We start from the raw sequence: 25,124 nt of genomic DNA, 5'->3' as shown, positions 1-25,124 counted from the left end.
CCCCAAGCTTGATTTTGCAGTGCAGGTATGGGTAAAGAGGAGACAGGAATTATTTGGGAACAGGAGATCAAATTTCTTTGGGGAAGGAAATTACACACTGATCAAGAATGATTGTAAAATCAGATTCCTTGAAAAAGGAGAATGTACATCACAGGAAAAGGAATTGTGTTAAGGAGCCTTGTAAGAATACATTTGAAGATTCTGGGAAAATTGAGCACTGTGATAAACTAAATAGTATAGTTTACTTATATGGACCATATACGTATTAAAAGACACATGCCCCATCATATCTCCTTCCCCAACATGCCCACATTCCGAAGATCCTCAAAAAAAGAGGAAATGAAGACATGAAGTTATTTTAAGATAACAGGATGGTATATGCCCAGAGTTGTGTTTTTTTTTCACTGAAAACTTTTGGGACTTAAAATCTCTAATTCATTATTGCTTAGTGTTTTGGTATTGTATGTGGTGAGCACTTACACACTGAGAAACATGGTTACTGCTGAAAAGCTGTTATAAACACTGACTTTTATAACCTATTATTCTATTGTGCAGTGCATCTTTTCAGTGAAAAAAAATTAGTACCTCAAAATGCGGCTGAATGAATAGGGTTATTGAGCCGTTTCTGAAAACAGGGTGCATAGCTGAATATGTGTGAATAATGCTAAAAGTATTTCCTTTCAAGAGTTTCATTCCAGGAGTGTTTGCTGGAGATGGATTATTTCGATTGAACTGTTGGAGTGTTTTGGTTTTATCTGGTGGAGTGGCATAATGTTGAGTCAATTTGGTGTATCCATTGAGAAAGATTCAACTGCTGAAAAAGTCAGAATAGTTTGTGTAGCTTTTGTATATAAGAATATGTTTTGTATATTTTTAAGCTCAGCATTGGGAAAGAAGTCAATAATTAAACTCTCCATGTTGAATACTTTCTGAGAAACCATTGAGACTTTGTAGAAAGGAGCAACGTAAAAACAAATTGACACCCATGAATCTCACATTTGAATATGTGTCTGTTACAGGCTAGCTACATCCATTTACCCAATACAGTCCTCTGCATACCCTTAGTCACTTAATAATAATGTTGGTATTTGTTAAGCGCTTACTATGTGCAGAGCACTGCTCTAAGTGCTGGGGTAGATACAGGGTAATCAGGTTGTCCCACGTGAGGCTCACAGATGAGGCATTTTACAGATGAGGTAAATGAGGCACAGAGAAGTTGTGACTTGCCCACCGTCACACAGCTGACAAGTAGCAGAGCAGGGATTCGAACCTTTGACCTCTTACTCCCAAGCCTGGGCTCTTTCCACTGAGTCACGCTGCTTCTCTAATAAATACTGTAGATTGCCTGAGTGATTGAAATGCAGAACTGAAGAACAGTAAGTAGAACAGTAGTTCTTTCTGTCACCCCTTTTTTTTTTTCAAGGCTCTACTCATAGTGGGCCCCTTAATGCGACTTTCCGTGAATGAAATTGAATAGATATCAAATAGTGCTCCTTGTTTTCACTGCTATAGTATCTCATGCTTAAGCACTTTCCCTTATGAAATGTGTGGGATGGAACATGGAAACTATAGATTACTGCTGTTGAGACATGTAATTCTCATTTTAAAAATCTGTAATTGATTCGCAAGAAATAGCAGTGCAGTAAATTCATTTGAAACCTGGATTTTTAAGTGGTTTACAGTAAATGTACAGAGTTCAAATCAGGCCAAAACTCAACTTGTATGTGTGAACTGAAAGTCTTTCTAACCATTTCCCTTCCCACACTGTATTTGTTTGGTGGTCTTTGCCAGATAAAGTGGTGTAGGGTATGCATTTGAACCGTCTTATTCTTTTATGTTTAATGAGAAGAATTTTCTGAGCAGATGATAGCACACTATAGGAAGACTCCTTATATCGAATTCTCAATTATGAAGGTTTTGATGATCAGATTGTGGATTATCCAGGTCTCTTCCTTTTTCTTTTTCCTTCTTGCTGACCACTTTTTGGCTCACTCATTATTTATTAGCAACTAAACTATAGTATGGTGAGAAGAAATAAAAGAATCTTGAAACTCCAAACAGTTCCTAGCCTCGTTTTCTATTTGCAGGTTTTACAACCAAAACTAAAAATATAATTTTCAGTGAAATTCTTTTTTTTTTTCACTTCAGTCGTTCTCAGAGATGTGGTTCAGATGATGGAGTTTCATGTTGAGAACAAGAGATGAGCCCTGAAACTTTAAGTATAAAAAACCGCATGAAGGACTTGGTTACAGAGCTAGTAGTCTGCAGGTTGCCTTTTACACACCCTTTTCCCTGCCAGTGAAGTATACACAAAAGTTTTTGAAGTGCAGGACCTTTTTAATGGCTGAAGTGCCTACAATAAAGCACTGATGTTGTGTTTTAGCATCTCAGTCTAGCAGGAGCATGCTTTCTTTATTAGATCGCGTATTCCCTCAGCTCCTCCAGAGAACATTTTTAATTCTGCCCTGGGTATTCTTGCCCAGTGAGTGGAGCAGTGCCTTGCAAACAGTACAGTCCTGCTAAATACTATTACTCTTAATTGATAGGCACTGTGGTCTTTGTCACCCACATTAGGCATGATTCCTGCTGGACCTGTCCATTTTGTAGAATACCCTAGGGAGTTTTTTGCTCTGAAACCTGCTGTGAAAAATAGCAGGGAAGACTCTAGTGGCTCCCAAGTCAACTGCATGTCAGGTCGTGTCACTACTGGAGAGCAGCAGCACTCTGCTGTGATCTCTTTGGCTATAAATAGGTCCTGCATGTAAAATATCTTCGGCTGTAATGTGCTACACCCACTCCTGCCTGCCTAATGCACTTTGCATTCTATTCTCCGGCAAGAACATGAGTGGCAGGAACCAGGGATAAACGCTGAGCAGACCACCAGCACTGTAATCAGTTCCTCTGCCCAGGTTCTTGGTCCTGAAGCCGCAGGACCAAAGCTCATCTGTTTTACATGATGGGAGACTCCATCATTACCATCATCGATGTTATCATCAAATGTCATCATCACCATCATCTTATGTTTGAATGACTGTTTTCTTTTTAACTTACAGTCAAGAAGGATACGAAAGAATCTTTATAAAAATTTAGAATTGGGATATAAGCTAACCTGCAGAAACTTTCAAGTCTGAACATGAAAGGACTGAAAAGCAATATCTGTGCTTGGCAAAATTTAGACATCTGTAACCAACCCCTAGGTCTCATAAAATGAAACATTTTAGCTTTATTTCATTGAGACCCAGTAAAACAAGCTGATGTTCATGGAGAGAAAGTCTGAAGTGGAAATTCATGACTATGTTAGTAGTTTGCTAAATTTAGACAGGACCTTCCAAACTAATAGGCAGGGCCTTTAAGTATAGTTCACAGGCAGTGAACAGAACAGTTCGAATATGTGAACAGATAGCTGATATATGCAGTGTGCATCTTAGTCACTGCAAATTTAGAAATGCATACACAGATACAAACTTTACTTTTATTTACAAAAAGGAAAAGTTCTGGAAGAAGAAGATTTGTATGTGAGACACCTGCATATGATTTAACTGTTCCTTGAATTGTGTTTATTTCCCTTGTGTAAAAATGATTTCCTGCAGTCCCCTTCCATAGAAATTTCCTTGTAAATAAATTGTTTATTATTACTTGCACCCTCATTAAACATATTTTCAAGAACAAATATCTTTGTCTATAAGCTATGGTGGTGCCCTTTATGCAGTTTGTTAGGCATGGCAGATGTGCCTTAGGAACCTCATCTGTAAAATAGGATTCAGTATCTTTTCTCCCTTCTGTTTAGATTGTGAGGCCTGCGAGGGACAGGGACTGTGTCAGACCTGATCTTCCTGAAACTTCCCCAGCGCTTAGAACCTTGTTTCACACATAGTAAGGGCTTCAAAAATTCCACAGTTATTAGTTCATGTACAGTGCATAGATAGATCTGTAGGCACTGGCTTTTGGGGGGACTTACAACCTGCTTGAAGCTTACACAGAATCTGATTTTTATCTTTGGCAAGATGAACGGTTTTATTTGATTTCCTTTTAAAATCCTGCTAATGAATCACCACATGCAGTCTTAGATGAAATAATACTACACAAACCTCCTTAGGCATAAATATCCCTGTAGTTTGTAATAGTCAAATTTTCTACCAATAATTTCAATTGCAGTCGAACAGAAAAAAGTGAAGCAATTAAATTGAAGTCATGGAGATAATTTTTGTTTTTGTTCTTTTATGTAAACTTGAGTTCTGAGCCAATCAGGAAGAATGCAGGAGTTCATCGATTAACAGCTGTTGTCTAGGGATACAGGGGCTCTGAACTGTTCCCTTCTGTCAGATGTCTGCCTGCTTGGATTCTGGGAACGATGTTTCAGCTGAGGGGAGAAGAGCAAAGAAAATTAAAAGTGCCTCCCGCTAGTCAGGTTTGATGTGCTGGTGTCCTAGAAGGGATTGAGGCCACACCTGAAGTATTATGAATCCAAAATCACTGGTCTGCATGAGAAAATCTTTGCCACTGTTAGTTTGGTTCTTCATGTCGGACCTACTCTTTGCCAATTCTGGGAAAAATGGGAATTTTTCCTTGGAGAATATCTTTTAAAAAATTCACCTGTCATACACAGACATAGTCAGTACTGACAGTTAAATTGTAACAGAGCTTTTATTTTGATCAAAGTCATTTTAGAAGGCTTAAAAGATATTTTTTTCATGACTAACAAATATTCTCTAGTGATGGAAGGCCATTATAAAAATCATTAAAACATGCTTAACTGTACTGTGTTAATTATGCAATGATAAATTATTCTTTCTTCCTTCATTAGCAGCATTGTAATAGAAGATATTAGCATTGTTTGCTCCTTTTTAGAGAAAAAAACATTAATATTTTAAAAATGAAAATTTTGGAAACTTAATGTTGTGGAATGACAGTTTTTAATTTTTATTTTTTTAAGTCCTATTAATGGCTCTCTTCAGCTATCACAATGTAATCATTTTATGAGCATAATAAAGTCAAATGCATGTTTGTAGTGGAAAGCACATGGGCCTGAAGTCAAAAGACCTAAGCTCTGTTTCCAATTCCACCACCTGCCTGTTGTGTGAACTTGGGCAATTCACTTAACTCCTCTGTGCCTCAGTTTTCTAATCTGTAAAATAGGGATTCAATACCTGTTCTCCTTCCTACAGTGAAAAAGGGAACAGTGTCCCACCTGATTATCTTGTATTCATTCATTCATTCATTTATTCATTCAAGCAATCATAATTATTGAGCACTTACTCTGTGCAGAGCACTGTACTAAACATTTGGGAGAGTACAATATAACAATAAACGGACACATTCCCAGCCCACAATGAGCTACGCCAGCATTTAGTATGGTGCTTGGCACATAACAGATATCACAATTATGATTATTTGATTAAATGTTTATAAACAGTGTGGCTTAGTGAAAAGAGCCCGGGCTTGGGAGTCAGAGGTCGTGGGTTCTAATCCCAGCTCTGCCACTTGTCAGCTGTGGCAGACACTTAACTTCTCTCTTCCTCAGTTACCTCATCTGGAAAATGGGGATTAAGACTGTGAGCCCCATGCAGGACAACCTGATTACCTTAAGTCTACTCTGGTGCTTAGAACAGTGCTTGGCACATAGTAAGCGCTTAACAAATACCACCATTATTATTATTAGATGGAATATTTATTTTTCCATGAAAATATACATATGTATTGAGCAAAGAAATCAGTAATGTATGAAAGTTGAAAATAAAGTTTTTGCCTCATTAATCTCATTGAACTGTAAGCTCCTCCAGACAGCCAGTAGCTGAGAGGCAATGAGATTGAGGCAAAAATTTTGTTTTCAAGTTCCATTCTTTACCTAACTTTTTGCTCTACACATGTGTATTTTCATGGAAAAATGAACCATGATGAATTGAATCTTCGCGGTTATTGACACAGCAAAGATGGATTTGTGGTTCATCTAATTCCACCACCCTATAAGGACCAAAGTTCATCCATCGAAACTTTAAAGCTGTACATTCAAAACAAACAAAGGAAAACCTTTTTCACACAGTGGGTGGGAAACATATGGAATTCATTAACACAGGATGTTGGGTGGGCAGAAAATATAGTCATATATATATATGAGAAGGTTCAAGAAGGGACTGGTTACATAAATAAATGAGTGATACATTAAGTGACACTAGGGAAAAAAATGTTATGGAAATTACTCTTCCTGCTGGCGGAGAACTTTCCATATCACTGCCCTCCCTGGCACAGAGTCTGAGCCCCACGGTGGCACAAGACTATTGCTACATTCTTCATTACTTTGGGTACCTTCTGAAGGAGACCACTCTTCCAGCTTCCTACTGGGGAACGGACTTGATGCACATTTAATAATTTGGTGGTTCATACACTTCCAACCCTTGGTGCAGCCCTTCCCTATCAGTGTGGTGTGTCACGGGTACTTGCGAGAAGGGCTGGAGAGTTAGGTAGCTTCAGAGGCCGTCCAGTGCCTTCCCCCGCCGACATTGATCCTCTTCCTCTCTATGGGACCCCCTGCTTTCAACTAGAGACTTGTGGTACAACCTTACTTCTGTGCATTCCGAGTCATTGACTTGTTTTCTTATAGTGTCTGTGTCTCTTCCACAGCAGCGAACCTTTTGCCTATTTGCAATTCTGACTTTTGACTTTACATTCTTCTTTGCAAGACTGGCCTTCCGCTTTACATCCTTAAGAAAACCTGGCATTCTTCCTAATATTCTGTAACCCTATAGATCCATGGTTAAGTCTCCAGCTCCCTCCCATTCCCCCAGGGCCATTAGCCATGCATTCCTAACAATACACTTAGATGTTAAGGAGTTTTACACTATTCTTTTTTTAAAATGGTTTTGTTAGAGGTTTACCATGTTCCAGACTCTTTACTAAGTGTTGGGGTAGGTACAAGATAATCGGGTTGAACATCGTCCATGCCCCACATTGGGCTCACAGTATCAATATCCAATTTACACATGAGGTAACTGAGTAGCAGAGATGTTAAGTAATAATAATAATAATAATGTTGGTATTTGTTAAGCGCTTACTATGTGTAGAGCACTGTTCTCAGCGCTGGGGTAGATACAGAGTAATCAGGTTGTCCCATGTGAGGCTCACAGTTAATCCCCATTTTACAGATGAGGTAACTGAGGCACAGAGAAGTTAAATGACTTGCCCACAGTCACACAGGTGACAAGTGGCAGAGCCGGAATTCGAACCCATGACCTCTGACTCTCAAGTTCTTTCCACTGAACCACACTGCTTCTCAGTGATTAAGTGATTTGCCCAAGGTCATGTGGGAGTCAAGTGATGGAGATGAGATTAAAGCACAGATCCTCCCAACACCTAGGCCCATGCTCCATTTGCTAGGCCAAACTGCTTCCCTTCCATCCCTTCCATTTTATGTCTCAGAAGCTTATGAAGATCAATAAAACCATTGTGTTAATTCATCACCAATGATATTTATTTCCTTTTATTTTCTAAGGTTTTTTTAAGTGCTTACTATGTACCAGGTGCCTTACTTTAGTGCTGTGATAAATACAAGTTTATCGGGTTGGACATAGTCCCTGCCCTACATGGGGTTCATAGTCTTAGTCCCCACTTTGCAGGCACAGAGAGGTTAAGTGATTTGCCCAAGGTCTTATTAAAGACAAGTGGCAGAGCTGGGATTTACTTAATGTGTGTAGAACACTGTACCAAACACTAAGGAAAATACAAAATATAGAGTTGCAGCCACGTTCCTGAGTTTGCAGTTGTTTTTAGAAATGACTGCTTTTTTGACAAGAAACCTTCTCCAGGTGTTTAGTGACTTGGTGGAAAGAGCAACGGCCTAGGAGTCAGAGGAAGTGGATTCTAATCCCTGCTCTGCCACTTGTCTGCTCTGACACCTTGGGCAAGCCACTTAACATCTCTGTGCCTCAGTTACTTCATCTGTAAAATGGTGATTAAGATTATGAACACCACATGAGACAACCTGATTACTTTGTATCTACCCCAATGCTTAGAACATGCTTAGCACATAGTAAGTGCTTAGTAAGTACCATACTTATCATTATTATTATTATTATTCTTTCCAGTTGTGCCATCCCCTCAGCATTCATATGCACTTATCTGATTGTTCATTTGTTATTGTTATGCTTCTTCATTTAAATTCATCATTTTTACCTTTTTCCATACCTCTGATGATCTTTTTTCTATCCTAAAGCCTAGTGCTTGGCACAGAGTAATTACCATAAATAACTGTCTTGTTAGCTATTGTGAATTTTCATTTTTTTCTCTTTTCTTCATTTACTTGTAAGATCATCAGACTTATATCCTGTGCTTATTTTTTCATTCCCCAAATATAAAGTACAATGTTTAGTACTTTGAACGTCCTGTATTAAGTTGTGGAGTACAGGGCTTCATAAACAATATGTACTCAGTAAATACTCTTGTTAATGAAGATGATTATGATTCAGATGCAATCTGAAAGCAGTGTGATTCGCTGGTACCTACTTTGAATAATGTAGCTGATATCCATGAAAATATGTTTACAAGTGATGGGAAGATGAGACAGTTGAGTAGTGGGTGTTTAGTTCTGGTGTTCTGGGCTGTTTTCCCACTGCGAATATGCCACCATATCTTTTCTTTTCCTGAAGCTACTGCTGGCATTCCTGTGAGTCATGAAGAGTAAGTGACTTCAGCTGCAAAAATCCCCCACAATCAACCTAAATGAGCATCAAAGGCCTATGCCTACTTAATCGCAAGCACAGGATTTCCTCTATCTTCCCTTTGCTCCCTGGAAGTGTGGCCTCGCATACGGTCCTGGGAGTCAGAAGGGCCTGGCTGTGCTGCTTGTATGCTGTGTGACCTTAGGCAAGTCACTTCACTTCTCTGAGCCTCATTAATCATCTGTAAAATGGGGATCATGTGGTACATAGACTGTGCCCAACCTGATTAACTTGTACCTACCTCAGCACTTGATACACTACCTGGCACATTCTAAGCACTTAACAAATGCCATAAAAGAAAACAGTGAGGCAACACTTTGATTTATGTATCAGTTGTCTCTACTAGTATGAATTATATATTTTCTGAGGGTAGTTCCCAGAATTGAGCATCTTAATATTGCCTCTGTTCTGCAGATTAATTTACATGTCGGGGGCCATCATCACTGCCATGAGATATTGCTTATTATATGATCATATGTATGTGACCTTTCCTGGGAGATGTGCTAATTCATCGTGAGAGGCATATTTCTTACTTTCTAGGGGTTGACATTCTAATATAGACAATATTGATACAGAGGTGAAAAAATGATAGGATATGTAAATGTGCAAATATTCAAAGTTAAAATCCCAATAATAAGAATACTTAAATTGTGTTCAACCTTATGTTGAAGGAGTCTAAGGTCAGGTTCACTTTGATGGAATCTTTTCTTTTAAAGAACCCAGTGAGGTATTTGCTACAATGGAGAGCAGAAGTTGGACCAAGTTCTTCAGGAAAGTACTAAAAACAGCTGGAATGATGTGGCCATTGGGCTTTCCTAAGGATAGTTGTGGTTTATTTATTTACTGTGAAATTGTTTTACTTTTTCCATTATATTTTAATGGTCATATAAGTCTGTGCTCCCACACTGATAGTTCAGAGAACATACCACAGGGATCCCTCATTATAAGGTTCTCTTTTAAGATAACACCGCTGGATTTTCTAATAGTGGAATTCCTTATAGAGCTCTCATACTTTAAGAAAATGAAAATAAGAAAAACCTCCAAGAAACTGAAATGCATTAGAGAGAAAGGGGAAGGGTGGCCGAGTTTAGGGTGTAGGAGCCGATCAGTAAAATGTTACCAGAGTATTGGCCAGGACCCTCTTTATGGCTGAACATTTGGGTCCCGGCCCCACCCCTTTGCCCCAAGCAGAGAGGCGTCTCTTAGTTTGTTCCGCCTACCTCTTTCTCCACCACTCCCCATCCTTCTGCCCCTGACAGCAGCCCTAGCTCCTTTTGAGGCTGCTCTGCAGGAAATCCAGTTCCTAGTGCACCATATGCCCCCTTCCAGTTCCCCATGGAGCAGTTATTTCTGTAGCCTAAGATTTTCCATTTTCTTCATAATTCCACCCCTTGGGGCTGTTGCTAATAATAATAATAATGACTGTTATCATTCCTGTATTAATTCAGTGCTTACTGTGCCACGTACTGGGATAGTTAAGGTAATCAGATGAGATATAATCCCTTTCCTATGTAGGTTTCATAATCTAATAGAGAAGCAGCATGGCTCAGTGGAAAGAGCCAGGGCTTGGGAATCAGAGATCATGGGTTTGAATCCTGGCTGTGCCACTTGTCAGCTATGTGACTGTGGGTAAGTCACTTAACTACTCTGTGCCTCAGTTACCTCATCTGTAAAATGGGGATGAAGACTGTGAGCCTCATGTGGGACAACCTGATTACCCTGTATCTACCCCAGAGCTTAGAACAGTACTCTGCACATAGTAAGCGCTTAACAAATACCAACATTAGTATTATTATTATCATTATTATTATTAATAGGTAGAGAGCAAGGTAAGGAAACTGAGACAAAGAGCCATAGTTAGGTTCCATCTGCAAAACGCTGGTGTGCACTTAATAATATGTGACACCTCTGCTCACGTATTTGCCTGAGGTCCTGGTGGGAATACGGCTGGCAGGGAAAAGAAAGTGAGAATGGTGCTGTGCAAATCACCATCAGTAGATGGATTCCATTCCTTACACAGGTTCTTGGTCTGTAAATCCAGTAGATTTCTTGCACAAAGAGTAAGTACGAGCAAAACTTTAAGTGCCCTTATTCCAAGTATATCAATTAGCCTATCAATCAATGACATTTATAGAGTACTGACTGTGTGCAGAGCACTGTACTAATTCCCTTTCTTCAAGTTTCTTATACCTCATTTATTCACTGTTGCCTTTCAATTATATACTTCTCTCAGTCATTAGGTTGCCCAGAGCTGGCATAGTGGAAAGAGCATGGGCCTGAGAGTCAGAGGACCTGGGTTCCAATCCCAGTTCTGCCAATTGCTTACTGTGTGACCTTGGGCAAGTCACTTCACTTCTCTGTGCCTGTTTCCTCCAAAGTAAAATGGGGATTCAAGCCTACTCCCTCCTAAGCCTGTGTGGGCAGTGATTGTCTCCATTGCTGAATTGTACTTTCCAAGCACTTAGTACAGTGCTCTCCACACAGTAAGCGCTCAAAAATATGAATGAATGAATGACTACTGAGACTACAAGCCACATGCAGGACCAGGGACTCTGTGCAACCTGATTAACATGTATCTACCCCAGCGCTTAGAACAGTGTTTGACACATAGTGAGAGCTTAACAAATATATTTTTAAAAAAATGACCAACCAAACCTGGGAATTTGCTCAAACCACACATACTATCATCTCCTTCCTGCTCTCATAAAATATAATAAAGGATGGCAAGAGGAGACATAAGAGAAGAACAGAGATAAACTGTCATCATTATTACTGCCCCTAATATATACTGGCAAACATCAATGCCAGAAAATAATTGGCAAAAAAGTATAATTAGCACAAGCAGTCAGGCAAGAAGCCATATCGTATATTACATAAAAGGTCAAATTTAAATGTATTGTCATATTGCTAGTTCACTATAAATATATCTCCCACAAGTAGTGGCAAGACTGCATGCCATTTAATTGCAGCCCAAGAAAGTTAGAGGTTTGGAATCCAGAGTTCAGTTTTTCTTCAAAACATTTGTCATTTCTCTAGTTAGGCTGCTGGTCATTATTTTATCTCCAGTTCGATGAATATGCTTTGTATGGCGAAAGATCATCACTTGGTACTGAGTGAGAAGAATTCCTCCTCTTTACTGAGATCTTTTGTTAAGCAGGTTCAGCCTAAAGTGAGTAATTTGCCTGACTTCCAAACTTTAGCTTTCCCCACTCCTTTCTACATATTGAATATTTACGCTAACAACCTGCTCTTAGCAGAGCATATCATTTAAAAGTGGGTTATTGATCCAGACTGCGTGTCATTTCAGAGGTACAAATACATCTCTTATCCTTTCCATATTATTTTTTATTTCCCAAGGGCAGTTAGCAGCATTTCTGCTTAAGTAAAGTCTTTTTCAAACTATTTGAGATGGCATTTTATTAGCATATGTTCATTTGATGAAATAAAAACATGATGTGACATACACTTTGTAATATCGTTATAGGTGTGAACTTTACCAAAATGTCTTTCGCAAATACGAAGAACTAGATAACAGGACAAAAAATCATGGCTTAAGCTAGAAAGCTTACCAATTCAAAATATCTCTGAATCAGAAAGTAGTTTTTGTTGGGGGTTTTTTGTTGGGTTTTTTAGCCATAAACTCTGTGACAGGTGCTGAAAGATACTTTGGAATTAAAGCTGTCTGGAACACATCTCTGGATATATTTTCTTTAGTGTTTCTGTGGTGTACAAAACTGGTCTATTGAAAACACACAGTGGAGGAACTTGCATATCTTAGGGTATGGAACCTTTCACCGTAAGCTCTTTAGTTCCAGCTCAGCTAACATTGCCAGGAGCACCTGTGCTCTCCTCAAGCCTAGACATGAGGGCAGAAGTGACAACAGGTGTTGTGTTGCAGTGCTCCTAAGATTGCATTAAGGCTTTATGTCTTCAGAGGTCAGTAGGTGTACATGTTAATGAGTAAGAGGCATGTTTCTTTGCACCATCTCTTGATCATAGGCACTTGTAAAATTCTTCTAACTCCAAAAGACTGGAGAGGCCATGGGAGAAGGGCAGATCTACCATTATGCCCTGTCAGATATTTTCTTTTCACAATTTGCTCAGTTCTTATTGTTCGGAAGCATTTGTGCTGAAGGATAGTCTGGTAGTCTTTCTATCCATGAGTCAGTTGTCTGTTCTGTGCTTCCTCACCTGGGAGAAGTAGATTGGATTTCTGCCCCAGATCAGTTCTTTTGAACTGTAGGGATTTTGTCTTCAACCTGCTGCTTTTCCATTCTGCCCGCTGAGGTAAGGATTGACAGTGTATGAACCAGGCAGGAATTCATGGAGAGATTAAGACGAGGAAATGTTTTTACGTGCTAGCCAGCAGTTAAGGTTCTACCAGGTGACCTGCTTCCCACTGCAGATATTTTTAGAGAGGAGGGAAAGTGACTTGCATAAGAGAGGAGTTGAGGGAGTGGGATGAATTATAAATAATATCATCTGTACACTTTTCCCCCTAAGTATCAAATTTTAAAAATGGATCTCACCTCACTCGCTCTCTAAATGTAAAACCTTTAGTTTGTATTTTAAAAATAGCTTTCACTAGAGGGTGGCAGATGAATTCATTCGTTCCTTCTTCAAAAAATCATTTTCTCAACCCCTACCCTCTGGAGCACACATACAACCAAGATGGAATCCGCATGAGTTTTATTCTGTTTACTAGTATTGATCCTTTCTTTTAAGTCTTGAGAATCTAATTTGATTTAGTTTTGGTACCTCAGGTTCTGCTACCCTCTTCCTCAGGCAGTTATTGAGTTGATAAACTCCAGAGCTTTTCTTGTATAACGTTCTTAGGATGTACATCCAGGTGTCTGTTGGAGTGTACTAGACACTCCTATCCTGTAAACACTCAACTCTGGGGTCATTAATCCAAGCCCACAGTTTGCTGCTGGCTGGCTAATTGTTTCACCTATTTAAGAACTGGGAAGAATCTGGAAGCAGTCCACAATTAGAGAACATTTTATCAATAACCTTTCTTTTCAAAAAGCAACGAAAACACTGGATATTTGAAGTGATATTTTCATGAAGATATTGTTGAGCAATTTTCAGTGCAATCATTGCAAAAAGGTTTAATTATGACATAATCCCAAATAAACCTCTGCATCAGATTTCCAAAATAACTGTTACAGTCTCAAATAAGAAAGGAGAGCAACACAGTACAAACTCCACCCACAAGACATATTTTTATTGGTTTATCATAATTAAAAATGGAGAAGAGAAGTAGGCATGCTGGTGTTTTTCAATAGTCACAGATTGCAAATTACTTGTAGGCGTTTTGAAACAGCTGGCTCTCCTGGGTACCTAACATCCTTCTTCTACTTTGTGGAGAGAAAAAAGAGAAAAATCTAACAAACACGAAACAAAACCAATTAGTCCAAGCTGGTGACTAGTTCATTGGGAATATACCTGCCCCCATCCTCAGCATTGATCATTTATTGTTATAATTTGAAACAGAAGTTGTTATGCTTTACTATAAATCAGTCGTATAAATGCAAACACTCCTTTTCATTTTTTGTCTCTCTCGATGAGATATTTTATCATATCACCTAATTCTGATAATATTCCCTGTCTCCTCGTTTTCATTCTCTGTTGCTCTCTGTTTTTATCAATCAACCAGTGGTATTTATTGAGTGCATAGCATGTGTAGAGCACTGTACTACATGCTTGGGAGAGTACAATATAGCAGAATTAACAGACATGTTCCCTGCTCATAGCAAGTGCAGACTATCTCTCTCTCTTTCTGTTTTTCCAGTCAGTGATTAACATATCAGGCCCCCCCATAAGTCGTAGGATCATCTTAAAAGTTAATAGTCAACAGTGATACAGCTGGTAAGTTTAGTTAATTAGACAAAGGCTTCAAGGCACCCTTTTTGTACTCTGCTCCACTAAAGTGATGGGACTCACTTAAACTTCTGATGAAAAAAGCAGTGGGAACCCTCTTTAAGCTAGAATTGTGGAATTTAAAAGAGGAAATCACTTTTGTGACGTTGGGGGCTAAGTACAATGTAGATTCTAACATTTGCAATTTACAATTTAATCAAAGGAGAATTTCCAGTGAAGGCACTGCAAAACAGATTGTGGTTCCTCTTTCTTCTCTCTGGCTCTGGGCCATATCATTCAAAACAGTCAAAAGTAGTGAAGGAAGGTACTTAGCAATTGATACACATTAAAATGACCTTTTCTTTTGCAGAGGAGGGAACTAAATAAATGTGGCCAAATAAATAAAACCTTCTCAAATAAAACCTGAGGTTAATAATAATAATGTTGGTATTTGTTAAGCACTTACTATGTGCCGAGCACTGTTCTAAGCGCTGGGGTAGACACAGGGGAATCAGGATGTCCCACGTGGGGCTCACAGTCTTAATCCCCATTTTACAGATGAGGTAACTGAGGCACAGAGAAGTAAAGTGACTTGCCCATAGTCACACAGCTGACAAGTGGCAGAGCTGGGATTCAAACTCATGACCTCTGACTCCAAAGCCCATGCTCTTTCCACTGAGCCACGCTGCTTCTCTCAATATATCTATGGGGGCCTAAAGTTGTTCTTGATCCTGATCCAAGAGCTATTGTTTTACCCCTCTGTCACCTTATCACTCAATCTTCCAGAACTGATGCATTGGCTTCCATCACTGATCAGTTTGCTCTGTAAATGATTACCCACATCATAGTCTAAAATGTATGTTGCACAGCCAAGGTTCTACGCATTCTGTTGATGAGGTTTTTTTCATCTGTAGTGGTGCACAGATAATTTGACGAAGTGGTTTAAATTATTTGCACTAGTGTTGCCAACATCCTTTGCAGGTTCATCAGGCCTGAGATTTCACTGTGACCACTGCTGGAGCTTAGAAGTAATATGCGACTTCCACCTGTGGCAACTGGTCTGAGCCCACATATGTTTTAGGTAGCCATTTGCATTGAGAACAGAATGGATTGGGACATTGTATACTAAGTAAAAAAAACAGATCAAAAACCCAAAACTGGTATGAGTGTATGGATGCCAAAGACACAATTTTTCATGTCTCTCTCATGATAGGAAAATATAACTGGTACTACAGCACTGAATCTGTAACAAATATTAAGGTCTTATCTTAAATCCACTTGGGAGTATTCAATTCTGACTCTATGAAGTAGGCTTTTTTTCCCTTTCATTTTGAGTTTGCCCATAGTTAAGTAGGAGATGGATGGAATCTGTTTTGCTCTATATTGCTTCATCAAACTTGAGGATTAGTGTTGGATTTAGCATATTACCTGTACCCAGTTAGAAATTCAAAGATGAAATTTCCATCATTTTTTAATCTATTCAGTTAAAGAAAATTAACTATAAAATGTCTTTCCCCTATTTAGACTGATTGTGTAGGTGTTTTAATAGGCATTTTTTGTGGCATTTGTAAGGACTTACTATGTGCCAGTTACTATACTGAGTGCTGGCATGGATACAAACCATTCATTCATTCAATAGTATTTATTGAGCGCTTACTATGTTGCAGAGCACTGTACTAAGCGCTTGGAATGAACAAGTCGGCAACAGATAGAGACAGTCCCTGCCGTTTGACGGGCTTACAGTCTAATCGGGGGAGACGGACAGACAAGAACAATGGCAATAAATAGAGTCAAGGGGAAGAACATCTCGTAAAAACAATGGCAACTAAATAGAATCAAGGCGATGTACAATTCATTAACAAAATAAATAGGGTAATGGAAATATATACAGTTGAGCGGACGAGTACAGTGCTGGAGATGGGAAGGGAGAGGTGGAGGAGCAGAGGGAAAAGGGGGAAAAGAGGGGTTAGCTGCGGAGAGGCAAAGGGGGGGGTGGCAGAGGGAGTAGAGGGAGAAGAGGAGCTCAGTCTGGGAAGGCCTCTTGGAGGAGGTGAGTTTTAAGTAGGGTTTTGAAGAGGGGAAGAGAATCAGTTTGGCGGAGGTGAGGAGGGAGGGCATTCCAGGACCGCGGGAGGACGTGGCCCAGGGGTCGACGGCGGGATAGGCGAGACCGAGGGACGGTGAGGAGGTGGGTGGCAGAGGAGCGGAGCGTGCAGGGTGGGCGGTAGAAAGAGAGAAGGGAGGAGAAGTAGGAAGGGGCAAGGTGATGGAGAGCCTTGAAGCCTAGAGTGAGGAGTTTTTGTTTGGAGCGGAGGTTGATAGGCAACCACTGGAGTTGACTAAGAAGGGGAGAGACATGCCCAGATCGTTTCTGCAGGAAGATGAGCCGGGCAGCGGAGTGAAGAATAGACTGGAGCGGGGCGAGAGAGGAGGAAGGGAGGTCAGAGAGAAGGCTGACACAGTAGTCTAGCCAGGATATAACGAGAGCCTGTAGCAGTAAGGTAGCCGTTTGGGTGGAGAGGAAAGGGCAGATCTTGGCGATATTGTAAAGGTGAAACCGGCAGGTCTTGGTAACGGATAGGATGTGCGCGGTGAACGAGAGAGACGAGTCCTAGACACAGCCTTAATCCCCATTTTACAGATGAGGTAACTGAGGCATAGAGAAGTTAAGTGATTTGCCCAAGGACACACAGAAGACAAGTGGCAGAGGTAGAATTAGAACCCAGGTCCTTCTGATTCCCAGGCCCCTGCTAAATCCATTAGGCAACACTGTTTCTGTTTCTAAACAGTATCAGACTACGGCTAACAAGCTTGTCCCTTTAGGCTCTAATCTGAGAGAAATGTGGATCAGGACTGCAGGCAGCCTTTTTTGTAATCCCCCTCTTGTTTTTTCATTTTTTTAGGTGACAAAGTGAGAAGTGCCAAAATTTGTAATTGACATTTCTGAAAGCCTTGGCTTTCAGTCCTATCCAGAATAATGGATATAAAGGACCGGAGACACCGTTCTCTGACCAGAGGTCGATGCGGAAAGGAGTGTCGCTATACAAGTTCATCCCTGGACAGTGAGGACTGCCGAGTTCCTACCCAGAAGTCCTACAGCTCAAGTGAGACCCTGAAGGCCTATGATCATGAAACCAGGATGCACTACGGAAACCGAGTGTCTGACCTAGTTCATAGGGAGTCAGATGAGTTTCCAAGACAAGGTATGTACAGAGAACTTAAACGTTAATAACCTTTGCCCCTCACTCATTCTAGAAAAATAGCACTAATGTACCAAGTTGCTTAGTAATCATTACTCACTTTAAGGTAAAGCATGGTGATACTAGTAAAGACACATTACTACATTTTAGTTAAAGTGGTCTGTGCCACCAATAAGCCAAAACATAAGTATTTCAACTGAAATTGAATAATAAAAGCACCCACTGTAGTTTGGAGCTAAATGCTCATTTTATTGATATTTTAAGAGTTCGTTGTTATTTTTCATCAGAGATTATATTCTTAATTTGGTTATATATGTTGTATATGACTCTTTAGTAACATTTTTTAATGGGTTATTGTGGCGGCACCATTTTCACTTGGGTTTTCTTTCCTGGGATACAGTCCCAGTGAGTAAAAATAGTGTACAGTTGACAATCAAGGACCTAGTATTGTTTTTTAAGATTCACAACAATTGTATAACTAATTGGAAAGATACAGGATTCTCATGTCACTCTACCAGTCTATCATACACTTCTTTTCAGAAAGGATAGAAATCATTTTTTGCTTATTTCCTCTAGTTAGTGTGTATTTGTGTATCTATAGATATAGTTACATATGTATAGTATACTCATATAATTGCATCTATCCTTTCTTCAAGATGATACAAAAAGTGAGATTTTTTTTTATCCCTGCCTGTGGATGAAAACTAGCAAGGCAGCTTTAAGATTGATCATTTTCATGCCATGTACAGTAAAGATAATCATTTGCAGTTTTTGCTTGTGTGCCAGGCCCGTTTTCTATTCTACCTCTTACTCGCATGCACTTCCCTAAATCTTGGCTCTAAAGAGCTTTTCCTTGTGGAGAATGTGATAAGAAAATCCACCGTGGATCCAAGTTTGCCACTTTTCTTTGCATTAATTTAGAGGTAGTCTACAGCTGACTGCTTTGGATCACTACAATATTAAATCTTGCAGAATATAAAAAAGGTAGTTATAAGGATGATACCGTTAGAATTACAGACATTTTCCAGAGTCATATTTGCTTTTATCATGTCTCATTTCCTGAGTTGTCTTCATGCAAATGAAACACATACTTTACTTCTATGAAAAAATCATTGTTGAAAATTGCTCCATATTAAGTGGCTTTGAGCTGATAGTTAACTTCAACAAGGGTAATGCTTCATTAAGTTCTTACCTGACCTGCAAAACTCACAGTGGGGGTTTTAAGTACTGAACATTATGAAGACTCATGGTCATATCAATTGGCGAGCAGTCATACTACCAATATGGAAAATGCTAGACTTGGACCAAGTCTGCATTGGTCTAGTTCATTCTTTTAAGATTATTTTGACCAGAATTTGCTTGGAGTAGATAAGCAGATATTATGTTTGTTACCAGCATTGCCCTGTTAGATGAAGTCAGTGTTTTCATATAAGAACCCCTAGCTCTGTCTGAAAATAAACACCAGGATTCTTGATCTCATCCCCCCTACCTGATTGACAGACTCCATTTCAGGATTTTCCACAGTTCATGTAGCATTACTCTTTCATTTGCTTCTCAGGAGATCATAGACTCCAGTCAGGCTAGGGTAGATAGGTACATATAGGCAAGAGCCAAATCAGAATGGAAGAGATCTGGTGAGGTAAGGGGCGGAGTTATGTTTCCATAGAAACTGCTGCTACAGCTGCTTCTCTTTCTTAGTGTGAAAAATCAGGGTGCTAGTGAGAGCTGTTTTGTTCAACAAAAGAAGGCAACCTCTCTAACTAGTCCCAGTGTTTTAATCTATTATTCCAGGTAGGCTTGATTCCATAAATTCTAAATTATATATCTTTATTAGAATTAAGCACATCCAAGAGGCTTGTCAAATGATGGAATTGTCAGGAGGCAACAGGGACAAGGAGACAGAAGGAATTGATCCTGGGAAACAGGTTGGAAGAGAGGCAGGAGGACCAGCAAATTACCTGGCAAAGGGCATCCTAGCTCTGCATGCCACTCTCTGCCCTTTTTCCAGACTCCTTCCTGCTAGAATGCCAATTTCTTGATGGCAGAGCTCATGTGTACTCACCCTTCCTAGTGCTTAGTAATAATAATAATAATAATAATAATGGTATTTGTTAAGTACTTACTATGTGCAGAGCACTGTTGTGAGCACTGGGGTAGATAAAGGGTAATCAGATTGTCCCACATGGGGCTCACATTTTTTGATCCCCATTTTTACAGATGAGGTAACTGAGGCCCAGAGAAGTTAAGTAACTTGCCCAACGTCACACTGCATACAAGTGGAAGAGTTGGGATTAGAACCCATGACCTCTGACTCCCAAGCCCATGCTCTTTCCACTAAGCCATGCTGCTTCTCAGTAGGCAGTCTGCTTAGAGTAAGCACTCAATGAATGCCATTGATCGATTTTCCCAATACGCTCCTGGGCCACGTGAGGAAGATCACCACCTCGGATGCTGAACTGGTAAAAAACCTGGAACCTAAATTGAGGGGTTTATGATATCCAGCCAAAATCCTTGCTGTGGTAATTTAGTTGATTAATAGAGTGGACAAGAATAAGCATCCCTAGGCAACATTTTGGTCTGGCAAATGGGGGCATATTAGGAAGAAGGTTAAATGCTGTGGGGAAAAACAGTTATCTGTGGTGGGAGAGGAGTGATTTGGGGAAAAGGAATCATCATGACCCAGGAGATAAGTTTTTTAGAGTTGCAAATAAATAGGACCTGGGATTTCTTTTTAAAAAAATTGGGAAAATTGACAAGTTTTATACATTTTAAAAAAAACTCATAGAAAATTTTGGGTTTAAATTTCTAGCTTTTGAGTTTAACAAATAATACGATGCGCAGGACAGGTAATTATCATATCCCTCTAGACTGTAAGCTCACTGTGGGCAGAGAACAAGTCTACCAACTCCGCTATATTGTACTCTTCCAGTTGCTTAGTATAGTGCTCTGTGCAAAGTAAGTCCTCAATAAATGCTATTGATTGAATCTTCTTGATCTGTTTGTTACTAGCAATGTAAACACTCAACATTGAGAGCTGCCTGCTGACAATTAGTCAATCATTAGTATTTAATGTGGCAGATCACTGTAAGAAGCATCTGGGAGAGTACAGTATAACAGAGGTGAGAGACATGTTCTCTTCCCACAGACATTTTTGGGAGAATACAAAACAACATAAGTGATAGACCCATTCCCTGCCCACAGGGCCTGTACAGTCTGTATAGGGAGGTAGACAATATAAATAAATGCTAAGGAAGCCTTGCTTAATCGATGATATCCAAATTTTACAATATCAAGATCTTGGTTTTGAGATGGAGGCTTTGTAATGGAGTGAAAAAAAAAAGATGACCATCAAAAAATAAGTAAATATGCTTATTTAGATACTTAAATAAGTAGTTAAGTAAAGACTCTAAGTGGGCCCTTCCCTGGTCCTAGAAGTCCAAACAGTTAAAGTGGGCAAGAACAGCTTAGTGATCAACCAAAGTTTGGTTTGCTAATTTAACTGCAGTATTCTTGATTCTAGGAAATTCATGTGTTTTTCCAAAGTTTCCTGAGACAACCAATCTTGGTTAAATCAGTATGTATGCATATCTTAGCTAAATCAGTATGTATGATCAAGTTATAAATACAGTAGTTTTTCTCCCTTGCATTGTGATTAGAGCCATTCATATTCCGTGGGTTTTCAAACTAGGAAACTTTTTACCAAATGTCTCATTTAAGACATCTTTGTTACTCTCTAATCTAGCTCCATGGCTTCTTCTATATGGTATGCCTAAATGTGTCACAATGGTAACTGATGGATTGTGGATTTTTCCCATCCTGTCTTGGCTTGTTTAATACTTACATGAAATCAAACCCAGACTTTGAGATTTTTATTTTAAATATTCACATACTCTTTCCGTTTAAACTTGAATTTCCTCCTGCTAATAATGCAAGTTGCTTGGGCATATCAAGGGGAGAATAGACCCTTAAGCTCATAGTTAGGCAATTAGCAATTCGCACATGGAGTGTGTTGTTATTGAGCCCATATTTGTTTGTGTAATGTGTTTGCATGAATTAAAAACTGTGCAGTCCAAAAGTAGAAATGAAAAGGCACGGGAAAGTATTTGCATATGCAAGTGTAATTTCTATCTGAAGACATCTATGAATTTATGCATGAAAATTTAGTCAGTCTAAGTGGATCTACTTTGATGGGTTCTAAAATTGAACTCTGCAGGAAGTAAATAAGCACATATTTAGGTAGACGAGCAGAAAAAGGAATTTTGAAGATAGTAAATTGAGTTTGAGACTGATAGCCACTAAAGAAAGGGTTAATGCAAGTATTGCATTTCAGCTATAAAAAATAAAAATGGGGTGACCCTGTTTATATTAAATTAACTGCTAAATGATCTGAATGCACATTAGCCCCTGAGATAATAACTAGTCAAAGGAAAAAAGCAGTATTTGCCATTGAAGTTTAAAGTCCATGAAACACATTCTCAACACAACTAAAATTCCTTAAATCCATTTTTCCTTATATTCTTACAAGCAGGCTTACCTGTTGAGAACTCAAAAGTACCCGTTAGGGCTCAGGTTTCTGGCTTGAAACTCTAGTCCTGTGTGGAGAGTAATTAGAGTAGGAAGTTCAGCCCTTCTTGTGAAATCCCACTAGTCAGGGAATAGAGAGCACTTCAGCACTCTAGGGACAGGTGGTCTCATTTGGGGGTCAAAAGAACCAGGTTCTAATGTTGACTCCCCCTCTTGCCTGCATTGTGACCATGGGTGAATCATTTAACCTCTCTGTGCCTAGGTTTTCTCATCTGTAAAATAGGGTGTGAGATACTAATTATCTTGAAATAGGGGTCACAAGACCCTGGGTTACTTGGATTCTGAAGTAGTACATGTGAGATGGAGATGCAGAGATCATTAATGCACACAATACAGTCCTGCAAGGATGAAAGATTCATTAAGATAAAAACAGTGAATATGCATATACATAGTTAAGAGAATAGGTCATAAAGAGATAGGTATAAAAGAGGAATAATACCATAGAAGTGTCCTTCTGGCTTGAGAGAGCCCCGGGTTCTGAAGCGGACCTTCTGCTCTGTTTCAGGTTGCCTGGCGTCAGCTGCAGCACTTCTGGACCCAAGGCTGCAGCTTAGCGTTTACCTTCTTATGCCTCTATCAATCGCCTGGGTCCATTCAACTGTCTGCAGGACAGTTGTGTTATATAAACTGTGTGTGGGGTCCCCAGGGTGTGTGCCACACAACACCCCACATTCCTCTGGTTAGCACAGTATTTTCCTCAAGTTCTTGCACTAGGCCTTTGCCTATCTACACTTGTCTTCTCTTCCCCTTGGACTGTGAGTCTCATGTAGGACAGAGGCTGTGTTCGATCTGTTCATCTTGTAACTACTACAGTACTTAGTGCAGTGATTGATTCATACTAAGTGCCTAAAAATAGCACAATATAGTAAGCACTTAAGGAGTACCATAACTCCCATCTTTCATAATCTATCATAGAAGCCTTTTGCCCTTCCACTATTTTCCCCCCACCATACTGGCAAGAGGTGAACCTCTAACATACTTCTTCAGTAAGCACAGGATACTGCAGGGAAAGGAAAAGACGTAATAAATAAGTTCTCCAGTTAGTCAGTCAGTGGTATTTATTGAGATCATACTGTGTACTGAGCACTGTACAGAGAAGCAGCGTGGCTCAGTGGGAAAAGCCCAGGCTTGGGAGTCAGAGGTCATGGGTTCTAATCCTGGCTCTACCACTTGTCAGCTGTGTGACTGTGGGCAAATCCCTTCACTTCTCTGTGCCTCAGTTACCTCACCTGTAAAATGGGGATTAAGACTGTGAGCCTCATATGGGACAACCTGATTACCCTGTATATACTCCAGAACTTAGAACAGTGCTCTGCACATAGTAAGCACTTAAATACCAACATTATTATTATTATTACTAAGCACTGGGGAGAGTACAATTTAACAATATAACAGACAAATTCCCTGCCTACAAGAAGGACCTCAACCACCTAAACCAGTTCCCGGCTGGCATGTTTTGTCCAATTCTTAGCCTTTCCTTGCCCCGCTACACAATTTCCCATTCTTCCAAATTTTGTCCCATTCAGAGCGTGGATAGAATTTCATTCTTTAAGCTGTCCCAAAGAGTCACATATGAGTCACAGATTATATTATTGTACACTGCAACAAGTCTGCCTGTAAATCATACCTGCAAATGAAGTGGTTTTTGATATACTTAAAAGGAAAAAAAAGCATTTTTATGATTCAGGACATGGTATCTTTTCATTTCACAATCTCTAGACTGAATTTCAGCAGGTTTAAGATCACAACTTAATTTCTTATGTGCAATTTAGCATAGCATAAATTTACCCAGTGTGTTAATGAGCTTCAAGTATTATGTGGAAATGAACTCAAGGAGCTAAGAATTTATACATGCTGTTCCAACATGCAACTTTCCCTCCTAATGAGTGCATAAATTCCTTGGAGAAAACTTCATCCCAAACATCTGTATGCAATATTGTTTCTTGTTCTTTCCATTGTCTTAGACATATAATTTTTTTAAAAAAAACAAACATACGTTTCCAAATATAACTAACAAAAAGGGGCTGTCTTTTTGCCTCAACTATGTTGAAAAATAGAGTTCTTCAGTACTCCTCAAAAGACTGATTTTAAGTTCCTCAGGGAATCAGTCAGTCAATCAGTGCTATTTATTGAGTGCTTACTGTGTTCGGAGCACACAGAGCAATTCAAGATAGTTTATAAAGTACTACTGTAGTCTGAAAAGAACTGTGAGAAGCCATTTACTTGATTCTTCTGCTCTGGGGCAGGACTGGGTGCCACAAAGCTACATTTTCTGCCCACTTCCTTCACATCTCGGGAGGTGATGCTACAACCTCCTTGGGCAAGTTCAGGCTAAGATGTTCTCTCGCACACATACCTTCATGCTGCCACTAGAATCCATCATCATCATTGATGGCATCTATTGAAAATCTACTGAGTGTCAGATATTCTACTAAATGCTTGGGGCAGTACATCAGAAGCAATACACATTTTTCCTGACTTAAGTTGACAATCTTTGGATCTCCGTTAAAGAACTGGGCATTACCCTCGGCAATCAATATGCAGTTTACCTTTTGAACTATAATGAAATGTTTTTCTTCTTAGGTTTGTGTCCAAGAACGGGCAGTAGTTCTGAGAACTTCAAATCTAAAGTCTTTTACAGCTTAGCGATATTTTCTAATGAATGACTTCATATAGAAAATCATCTCTCATACTTTATTTGCTCTAAGAAAGGAATGAAAACTACCACCCACATAAAGATTTCTGAACAGAACAAAGTCAGAAAGGT

The 25,124-nt window shown here is 39.5% G+C and overlaps 1 protein-coding gene across 5 annotated transcripts in view; it reads left to right on the top strand.

The window, feature by feature from the left end:
- The window catches only part of TENM2 (teneurin transmembrane protein 2), a 1,066,718-nt gene that overhangs the window by 144,053 nt on the left and 897,541 nt on the right, over positions 1-25,124 (top strand). For all 5 annotated transcript variants that reach the window (XM_039910127.1, XM_039910126.1, XM_039910125.1 and 2 more), the window contains exon 2: positions 17,477-17,776. In XM_039910127.1, coding sequence (XP_039766061.1) covers positions 17,551-17,776 — 226 coding nt within the window. In that variant the 5' untranslated portion in view covers positions 17,477-17,550. The remainder of the gene's footprint in view (positions 1-17,476; positions 17,777-25,124) is intronic.

Source organism: Ornithorhynchus anatinus, chromosome X1 (assembly GCF_004115215.2).
Source record: "Ornithorhynchus anatinus isolate Pmale09 chromosome X1, mOrnAna1.pri.v4, whole genome shotgun sequence".
NCBI lineage: Eukaryota > Metazoa > Chordata > Mammalia > Monotremata > Ornithorhynchidae > Ornithorhynchus > Ornithorhynchus anatinus.
This window is presented reverse-complemented; position numbering and strand designations above follow the sequence as displayed.